General features: G+C 33.3%; 1 protein-coding gene across 1 annotated transcript in view; it reads right to left on the reverse strand.

Annotated features, from left to right (window-relative positions):
- LOC139526221 (putative ankyrin repeat protein RBE_0317) overlaps positions 1-4,456 on the reverse strand; it is a 44,853-nt gene extending 40,397 nt beyond the window's left edge. The window contains exon 1 of the mRNA XM_071321348.1: positions 4,313-4,456. Within this exon, the coding sequence (XP_071177449.1) occupies positions 4,313-4,456 (144 nt within the window). The remainder of the gene's footprint in view (positions 1-4,312) is intronic.
- Between the last annotated feature and the right edge of the window lie 6,977 nt (positions 4,457-11,433).

Here is an 11,433-nt window from a genome sequence, read left to right on the forward strand (position 1 = left end):
AAAAGGTTAAGCGCACCCACGTTTTTCGAATTGACAAAAATATTACGATTAGGGTCATGGGATTCCTGAAGAATTAGTGGCAAAAATAGTAATGCATCATGTAGACACACAACATAAGTTTTAAGAAAAACATAACAAATTGCAACAAAAATGAAAATTTAATGAATAGATTGTCACAAAACCACAAGTCCAGTGTAAACACTAAAACTTTGTCCATTTTAAGTGTGGACCGTCTGAGATCGTTATGCATGATACTAATATCATTTCACTTAGAAAACGCTCATTGTAAGTCTATTAACGATATCCATAGTTCAGTATTCAATATCTGGTGAAACCACCACGTGATTGGATGCAGGCCTCAACCCTGAGTCTCATTCCTCAAGTTAGTCGTCGGATTTCCTGCTGTGGTATTTGCCGCATTACCCGACGTCCTTGCGTGTCCAAAATATGCTTTATCGGATACAAATCCGGGCTCATGGGAGTTACTGCTTCGCCTTGAAGAATTGTGGTAACCGCTCTTGCACGATGCGACCTAGCATTGTCATCCATAAACACAGGTTTTGCTGCTAATGGGGTGGTAAAACTACTGGACGAAGAACTTCTCTGATGTATTTTACACCAATAAGAATAAGTCCAATTTGCAGTCATGAGAGATGCATCCCCATACCATCACAGAGCCTCCACCGTAAGGGACACAGCCTTGATGTTCCTTGGGGTATATATATATATATGCCGTGTTTTATGTATCCAAACTCTCAATCTTCCATCTGTAACGTTCAGCAGAAACCGGCTCTCGTTTGACCAATATGTTTAGCGCCAGTTCAACATTGGACGTCTTATTACCCTCTTTGACTTCAGTCCTGCTGATTTCAACTAGTTCCTCAAGGTTCTTGTTGATAACTGTCTTTGAGGTCACCATTCTTTTTTAAGAACAGGACTTGATGCGAATGGCACTCGTCTAACCAGGCGTTGCAGTGCCCTGTCTTCACGCTGAGATGTCAGCAATGGTCTACCGGATCTTGGCAAGTCTTTTACGCAATTGGTATGGATGTGTTTCCGACAGGAAATCTGACGGGAAATCTGACGTCCAATAGCTTTATAGGATAACCCGGATGACTGCATGCCGACAATCTGCCAACTTGAGCCAAAAATATTGTCTTCGTACCATGTTCACAGAATGTGAATAAAATTTCAAATTGTCGGACTTAAATACTAGTACTCAAATTTGAAGCGCGGGGAAACTGCATTTTGTAATTTGCATGGGCGGCATGGTTCACGTGCATGATATGTGATATCTTAATGACCGGTCAAACCTGTATGATCACATCTTGTTAATTAGACATTGGTCTTTGTAAAATCAATACTTATATTTAAATTAACATCTTTGATAAAAATCTATGATGCAACACATGTATATCAGGGGTTGCTCAACTTTTTTCTTTTTGTATATTTGTTGGAAATTTACTTATGGCCTGGACCGTGATATACGAATTGTATCCTTAGCGTATAACAGTTGCTCTTATGGTTAAAAGAAAATCAAAGACATATTCCACAAAACACTTTAAAAAAATTACGATGGAACTATACTAATATTAAACATGAATGGGTCTTGAGTTTGAGTGCTTCCGGAAATTATTGAAGTATTTGACTGTTTAAAAGTATGCATATTCGTAACGTCAATTATTTTTAGTTATGGAATTACTACGTTTATTGAGATATTCTATATCCGTAAATGTCATTCGTTTTGTAATACATTAGTGGCTCAGTACCGAAATTTGACAAAATCATGCAAATGGTTACACAAGCATAGGAATTAGCACTTACGTTCATTATGGTGTACTTTAGCATATAAGAGCGGTAGCAAACATATTTATTGATTTTTTTCATAGCGGCCAACTTGAATTTAAAATCGACATCATGTTGCTCAAAAGTGGAGATTAAAAACAGATTAACACCTTTTGTTAACGTGATATAAGTGATGACAACTCCATAACGAATCTGATGTCTCCATAACGTAACCCCAATTGCCTGGACTGGGTAGATGATGTTTATATGCTACTGCCTGTCTCCATACATTACCACCATTAATATGTTACTCGTTTCGTGTGCTCAAGCAGTGCATCTCTGATCGGTATAATTAAGCAGAGACAGTGTCACATCTAGAGAAAACATGAAAAAGTGGCAAAACCACTTAGTTAGGACCAAAAGTATGATCCATTTCATGAATCAGAAGCTATATCGCCATCCTTGTCCAGATGCAACCTAAAGATCTCTACTTGTGGTGTTAAGATATTTCCAAAACCACTACAAGAATGTCTGAGCTGATTATCATTGTCGACTTACATCCCCTTCCAGCTTTACTGTATTATTGTTACGGCTTCCTCGTGATTATAAGGACTGCGATCATCATAGAATTTGTCATAACATCTTTGCCTTTTGTCATCTTGTCAGATTGATTAAAGCAAATTTCATCGGCAAAGAAATGAAACAATTGTGTTTTGTTTTTGTTCACTGTAGGGTAGCTCGTCCAAGCTTTTCGGGTCTTATTGGTGCCCACAACTTTCCGCCTAAATCCAGCACTCCTCGCTATACGTGTTTGTCCTTTAGCTGTGTAGAACTTAACTGTATAGAAGAATAACTAAGTTGTGTCAATCTTTCTTTGTATAAGCTTGTCTGGTTTACTAAAAATAGCACTGACTCTTCAGAATGTCCTTGAGTTTCAAAGATGTAAGTTACTAACTCAGCTGATGCAGTTTGTGTCATCACATTTTCATCTACTACTTTTGGTCTCGTTTGTCTCTTCCATGCCCTCTTACTGTTGTAAACAACTGCGAAACCAGAAGGGTAATACTTCATTTCTTATGCTGTGACATCACCACTACTTAATTTTGCCATCAACATTTTATCCTGTTGCACTGATCGGTAGTTCATTTTCATTGTCATTGCCTCTCTTAAAACGGACAAAGGCGGCTCTTTTTCACAAATGAAACAATTATGCACATTTTCAACGGGATCTAGTTGTTAGTCTTTCGAACGAGGAGTACTTCTAAAACATGTAGAGGACTCACATGCAATCAAACTATCTGTTGAGGAAACTGACAAATGAATTATATCGATGTTTAAAACTCAACTAAATGTTGTATTATGTAAATAAACTAAAATGATCAACAATGTACAAACAGAACAATAACGCGACTAGTATCTGAATAACATATGTGAACACTTCTGATATTCAGGCCGCGGGATTATCCCTTTACCACCTGAATATCTCTTCGTTGTATGGGATACAACTGAAATCGGTCAATCCAATTAAACGTTTGCCTACATTCGACCCGATCGATCATCCTGTATCATTTAACTTTCATGCGATCTGTACACCATCAAGAGGGGAAAGCCCCTTCTCCTTGGCTCGGCTGTCCAGCGTTGTCACATCCTGTCGATTCAGGTACGACTTCATGACTTAATAATTGGGGCAACCATGTAGTAATTGGGGGCACTTTGATCTTATATAGCTGATACTGAACCCCGTGTCGATATCATTTGCAGTGATTTATGCCAGTGAGTACATTTTTTTAAAATAAATCAGTCTCTAAGGGTCTTCTAGTGACGATCAAAATATTTATAAAACCAAACAAGTACAAAGTTTAAGAGCATTGAGGATCCAAAATTCCAAAAGTTTGTGCCAAATACGGTTAAGGTAATCCGTGCCTGGGATAAGAAAATCCTTAGTTTTTAAATAAATTCAAAGTTTTGTAAACAGAAAATTTATAAAAATGACAAAATTATTGATATTCATGTCAACACCGAAGTGTTGACTACTGGGCTGGTGATACCCTCGAGGACAAAACGTCCAAAATCTATTGCGTCGGTTGATGTACAGTGTATCCTTCGTATCCTTTGTAATGCACGAAGAACCAAAACACAGTTTAAACCATCTTGTGTTTAGTCTATTTAGTAGCAAAAGAGAAGCAGTAGATACTTTCAAACTCGTATCATGAAAACAAACTGACAGAAAGAACCCTTGATAAATCGAAAAAACGACTATAAAATAATACACAGATCGACATAACAAACAAGATGTGATCTTAGCTGTTCAAACTATGTTTAAGAAACAGACTAGATAAGACAGTGTAAATGCTTTAGTTTTATGGTTTTTCGGACGTTGTTTTATATACTCTTTAAACGCTTCAGTACACTTGTTACACAAAGTATCAGCAATATTGTATACATATTAGAGTCTCAAGCGATTAAATATTCACGCCATCCATCTCAACAAAGATTGGTTATCCTAATAAGTCTAAATATTTCATACCTCCTTGCTATTGTTGCCATCTCTGTCATATCTTTCTAATAACAGTTCTACTAGTTTGTGGTCATCTCTTCTAATAGATATGTCTAAAACAGTGTCTCCATCCTGAATTATAAATACAATGTGTTGTCCACATCTTAATTTCATTTTTTTAATTGATAATTTTAGGTATCATGTGTGATGTTAGGATTGCAGTTATTTCAGCTAAAATTATATGATGTTACAAGCAAACATTTCAAAAAGAACAGAAAAGAATTAAAGATGGGGAAAAGTATTACTTATAACAGTATAACTTTGGTTCAATAGGAAATTTCAAATCAATTGGAAATTAGTAAAATGTTTTACGAAATTGCATCCGATTAACAGTTAGTGATTAAGAAAGAGCCTTGTCATACTGTATTGATGTATATTATTAGCGTTTGAGCATGTGAATTAAATATATATATTGAACGAATATGTCGAGAAGACATATTTTCATGTGATATTTTTTAAAGGAATTAACTTCTTATTTTTCAAACATACAAATTGTGGTCCTAACATTGAATAAGAAGAGATAAAAAAAATGTTTCAGACAAACTCATTGATTTTGTTCACACTAGTTTCATATTACAAATGAGAAGATTCATGCATACTTTTCTAGTTTAAACAGAAAAGAAAAAAAACGATATTCCAAAAGATTGTTTCTTCATTTTTGTTTTTTTAAGACGCTTTTGATTTAGTATCAAAAATATTTTAGTGGTGTTTACAATATTTTCATTACAAGAATATTAATGTGCCCCAAGTACACAAAAGCCCAATCCACACTATCATTTTCTTTGTTTAATGGACCGTGCAAGTGGGGAGAAATCTCTAATTTGGCATTTAAATTAGAAAGATCCTATCATAGGAAACATGTGTATTAAGTTTCAAGTGCATTTGATTTCAACTTCATCAAAAACTACCTTGACCAAAAACTTTAAACTGAAGCGGGACGAACGGACGGAAGAACGGACGGACGAACGGACGGACAAGACGACAGACCAGAAAACATAATGCCCATAAATGGGGCATAAAAACGTAAATTTGCAGCAAAAAAAAACAAGAACATCTAAAATAAGTTATAAGACCAAACGGGATTTTCAATTTTTATAAGGTCAATTTTGCTTGAGGGATATAAAACCAAAGTTCGTTTTAATAATTTTTTAAACGAACAATTTAGAAAATGTATGTCTAAAACCATGTCAGTAATGAAGCACTGACACATTTGCTGATGATAATATCAAAGACTAATAGTCCACCTTAAAGCAGTAATGAGCCAGGGCTTCATATATGAAACTGTATAAATGGTATTTTTTTTATAATCTAAATATTTACTGTACATAACCTGCAGGAATGAACAATCATTTTAACTTTGTGCATCGACACTGATTTTCTGTCATGTTGAATTTTAGGCATGCTTTGTTATATGTATATTAGTAACAAGTTAATATACGGTATCCATATATAAATTCAAATCTCCTTTTCTTATATACAACTGCCCTTAATATCAGCGCAACAATGTTAAATCTGAAACTTTGCGGCATTTTTGTTCTTCCCTCGCCTGAATTTGAACTCTTTCTATTATGATATCGAGACAACACCGCCTGCACTGTGTCCAGCGCTCTAAACTTAACTACTCCCGAGACTAAAAGAAATCAGCTTTCAGTGGCCTAGTGTTACGTTTCCTCGTTAAAAAGAGTCTAGAGTTGTCACACAGTACATCATATCACTACAAAAGTAAAAAAGTCTGAAAAGACCAGTTTTTGTCTGAATTTGCATGAATTTTTACTCGACATTCTTCGTTTTCCTGAATAATTTTTAAAATTTCTTGACATAGTATGATTTTGTCTAATAAGGTTCTTGATTTTTCTTGACAAGTGTCTTGACAGTATGAACATTGTCTCAAAATTTCTCGACATTTCCTGTATCATCTGATAAGAGTCTGGATTAGTCTCGACCAATTCTTGACTGTCTCAAATTTGACTCGATCTGTCTTGACATATTCTTGACATTCCTAATAATGTCTGAATATGTCTTGACATATTCTTGACATTCTAAATAATGTCTGAATATGTCTCGACACATTCTTGACAGTCTTAAATATGTCTTGACACTATCTCAACAGTATAAATTTAGCCTGAAAAGTGAACAGACTTATTATTCCTGGAGTAGATAATAATTTTCTTTTAATCTTTGGGAATAATTCAATTTATTTTTATGTTTAAATAATTAACTTCATAATTTTGATGAAGAAAATCCATTTTAATTCAATTTTTAATCATCAAAATGATATTTTTCATTTTCATCTATCAACAAACTTTTTAAATTGAAGTAGTATGGTCAGACAACTAATAAGTTGTATGGTTGATTACAGGTATAGCATTAATTTCGATTTGACAGTTGCATGTACTCTGGGGGTGTGGAATACCTTAATTTTATGGGGAACATCCTATCCATGTGTATTCCAACAGATGAAATTACTCAATTGTTTTCATCATGATTTGCTATTCATATAAACCACATTTTGGTACAATAATTATTTACTATATAAACATTGAATATTATGAATGTTGAATGAAATATGTCTACAGTATGATTGGTTTCAATCATTTAATTTATAAGATTTAGGAATCAAAATTTGTAATTATTTAAAAACCCACATTTAAATTATTTCATACTTTAGATTTCATAGCCATATTTGCATTTGTAAAAATATTTATATACCCAAATTTTCAATTATTATACATGCCCAACTGTTATTTTTGTTGTAAGAGGTGTAACTTGAAACAACAGTATATCATAAAAAGATTAAAGTTATATCATGAAAATTGGTCATGATTTGTAGAGCTCAAAACTGTCAAGTAAATTTAAGACACAATTCAAAATGTTCAGAATATGTCAAGCCATACTGAGAAAAAATAAGAATGTCGAGAATATGTTGAGAAATTTCAAGACAGTATTCAAATGTCAAGAAATTTTAAGACCATATTCAGAATGTCAAGAATATGTCGAGTAAATTTCATACAAAAATATAAATGAGAATTTGTCAAGAAAAATTAAGACACAAGTCATACTTTTGGAGAATGTAGAGTAAAAGTTCATGCAAATAAAGACAAAAACTGGTCTTTTCAGACTTTTAGACTTTTGTAGTGTATATTGGGCATGAAGATGGAATATATTGCAGATAAGCCAGATATATATAAATATATAAACGCCTAAAGAAGTATATTGATATCATTGTAGCCTTTTTAGGATTAACAAAGCTTGACAATTCCGGTAAGAATATTATTAAATACCTTATTTACTGCATATGGATTTACATATGTTCTTTGTAATAGCAGTTGGACTATATCTGGATGACCACCTATAACTGCACAGTGTAATGGAGTGTTACCAAACTGAAATAGCGATTATGACGAAGTATTATGAGTGTATTTGTACAAATGGGAAGCGAAAAAATCAAAACAAAGAAAACGACTTTTAACTATTTAACACCTTAGCATTTATTTGGTGTTACTTCTTTTTTTCCTATTAAATGAAAGTACATAATGTACAAGCAACATTGCGATGACATTGCATTGTGTTATTGTCTGAACCGTTTGAACAGTGTTTGACAATCTCGGCAGAAACTGCATTTCATACCTTATTTGATTTATTTGCTCTCTGCTGTTTCTAATAACAAAATGTCACCGTGCTAAAATAGAAATATTGTATTTTTTTTGTATTATACACATATAAAAACATTAAACAATTTGCAAGTAATTTTCAAAAATATAATTAACTCTTAGGCAATGATAAAGAAAGTTTTGAGGTTTGAGAATATTTTTGATAAACGCAATTCTTGTGTACAGTCAATAACATATATATTGATGTGCAGAAACATGTTATGTTCAAAATATTTACATTTTGCAAATAAATAATCATCTCATGTTTTCTAGAAGTTAAACAAGTGTGTATAAAATCTCCAGTTTTGTAACTGACCATTAATTTCTCTTCACATCAGGTTTGATTTGATGACTGGTTTCATTGATACTGCATATCGTTATCTTTTTTAAATAGATAAGCGAAGTACTTGTACATTTTCTTAGTTTTATCCAGATGATGGTGTTTAACAAATCAATGAATATTAGTGAACTACTGTTGGCTTGGTGTTGCAATGGTTGTTGTGTATGATCTTAAAAATATATCATCTTCTTACTTTTTTCCTAGAAGGCGACATTCAACTGTTTTGTCTTACAAAAGTGCTTTATTATGACATTTTTCACTATTTTGTGCACACATTTTACAAAAAGAGATTTCAAACAGTTTATCTAGTATTTTTTTTTCCAAATAAATAGGTAAAAGTTCAAAACAGGTAACAAAACACATAGGAAAAAACACATAGGAAAAAACACACTGAAATCATGGATACTTTACATGAGACGAATAATAGTGGTCGAGTGGACTGGGACGGTCATCGATGGTGATCTAAAGCTGTCAATGATGAATTTGTAATGCGGGCTCAAGGTAAGGTACATGAAATTTCGACTCCGATCCGAATTGATCAAAATGGTCATTTTTGTCAAATATATTATATATCATGTATATGTTTAATAGTACATTTAAATTGATTTGTTATTGGGTGTAAAAAATTAATATCAAGGTTTAAAGAAAAATAATTACTGGTGACGTTTAATAAAGTCTGGGAGAAGCTGCAAGCTCTTGAATACCGAATTACTTAGGAAATGTATATCCTATATGCAGGTGAAGTTGTTTATGTATGAGCCTGTCCCAAATCAGGAGCCTGTAGTTCAGCGTTATCGTTTGTTTATGTGTTGAGTATTTGTTTTTCGTTCATTTTTTGTACATAGATAATGCCGTTAGTTTTCTCGTGTGAATTGTTTTACATTGTCAATTTTATTTCGGGGCCTTTTATAGCTGGCTATACGGCATGGACCTTTGCTCATTGTAGAAGGCCGTACGGTGACATATAGTTGTTAGTTGCTGGTCATTTTGGTCTCTTGTCTCATTGGCAATCATACCAAATCTTCTTTTTTAATGTTGCTTAATAGGTTGGAAAGATTGATAATTTAAAAATTAAAATCGTCGCGTATTTGAAATAAAGACCCATCGAAACAACATTTGATACAAAAATTTAACAATACTTTTAGATATTTGGATGATATATTGGCTCTCAATAATGACGACTTCAGTGTGTATACTAAAGAAATTTATCCTGTTGAACTTACTTTAAAACTTAAAGCTAATACTAACAATGACCACTGCCCTTTCCTCGATCTTGATATCTATATCATTAACGGGAAGCTTAATACAAAAATTTATGATAATAGAGATGATTTTTCATTTCCTATCGTTAAATATCCATTTTTTGATGGTGACGTTCCCTTGTCACCATCTTATGGTGTTTATGTATCTCAACTTGTACGATTCGGTCTTGTATGTAACAACGTATTAGATTTTATCGAGAGAAATTTATGTATTACTGAAAAATTATTACACCAGGGTTTTCGATATCACAAACTGGTCAAAACATTTACTAAATTTTATCACCGGTTTAAGGAAATAATTCGTAAATATAACTCAACATGCAGACATCTTATACGTTCAGGTATTTCACATCCAATCTTTTATGGTAATATTCTTTACAAAGCAGAAAAATGTCAGTATTCACCTCAAAAGCTTACAAAACCTTTAACGGACTTATTAAGAAGGAGTATAGTTACGATACTGTTGTCAGGTCATTAAAGATCATTGCATATTTTGGCTTTAATATTGATTCACTTATAGGGTCTTTGCATCGGAACTAAACACATTTAATTTTAAAAAAAAAAGTTATTGGCATGACACGGGTTATGTTTTTCTCATATATTTTATGATAGTATGATACTAAACCCCTAACGGGAGGGATTGTGCCTGATATTCATATGATGAAGACCTTCTCATATATTTTATGATAGTATGATACTAAACCCCTAACGGGAGGGATTGTGCCTGATATTCATATGATGAAGACATAATCTTTCAATCAGTTTAATTGAGGTCTGGAGCTGGCATGTCAGTTAACTGCTAGTAGTCTGTTGTTAGTTATTATTGTCATTTTATTTATTTTATTTTGTTACATCTTTTGACATCGAACTCGGACTTCTATTGAACTGAATTTTAATGTGCGTATTGTTATGCGTTTTACTTTTCTACATTGGCTAGAGGTATAGGGGGAGGGTTGAGATCTCTCATAAACATGTTTAACCCCGCCGAAATTTTGCGCCTGTCCCAAGTCAGGAGCCTCTTGCCTTTGTTCGTCTTGTATGATTTTTAATTTTAGTCTCTTGTGTATAATTCGGAGTTTAGTATGACGTCCATTATCACTGTACTAGTATACATATTTTTAGGGGCCAGCTGAAGGACACCTACGGGTGCGGGAATTTTCGCTACATTGAAGACCCATTGGTGGCCTTCGGCTGTTGTCTGCTCTATGGTCGGGTTGTTGTCGCTTTGACACATTCCCCATTTCCTTTCTCAATGTTTTGACACCCAGATTTTACACAGAGAATATAAATAAGAAGATGTGGTATGAGTGTCAATGAGTCAACTCTCCATCCAAGTCACACGACCAGTGTAAATGTAAAATTATTCGAACAGGAAACCTAACGGTTAAAAAAGATCAATGGCACGATTTCATAGCAACACAAGATTACTTTGTAAATAAAAATAAAAACCTTCTTTATGGTAATATGGCATGTATTAGAGTAATATATATTCCATTTTAAAATTATTAGCTGTAAACCAAAGACATCAAAGCTTTTTTTGTTTACAATTTTCAATAACTGATTATTTACCAGTCGTACCAATCATACCATTAACCTGATAATAACGGAAGCAAGTCATTTCGTACCTTGTCCATTTCGTACCCTATAGGCGAAATGAATCTACCATTTCGTACCTTATGGAATATATACATGTTCACTCTTTCGTATCTGATAGCTTATAACTTGTAAACATTCTAAAAAAAAGTAAGCTATAAAACTTTTAACGATGATTTTTTTGTTTAAATATAACATAAAAGAAATACATCAAGCCGTTGATTGTTTGCAGGATAATCCTGAATT

The sequence above is a fragment of the Mytilus edulis genome, chromosome 6 (genome assembly GCF_963676685.1).
Source record: "Mytilus edulis chromosome 6, xbMytEdul2.2, whole genome shotgun sequence".
In the NCBI taxonomy this organism is placed as follows: domain Eukaryota; kingdom Metazoa; phylum Mollusca; class Bivalvia; order Mytilida; family Mytilidae; genus Mytilus; species Mytilus edulis.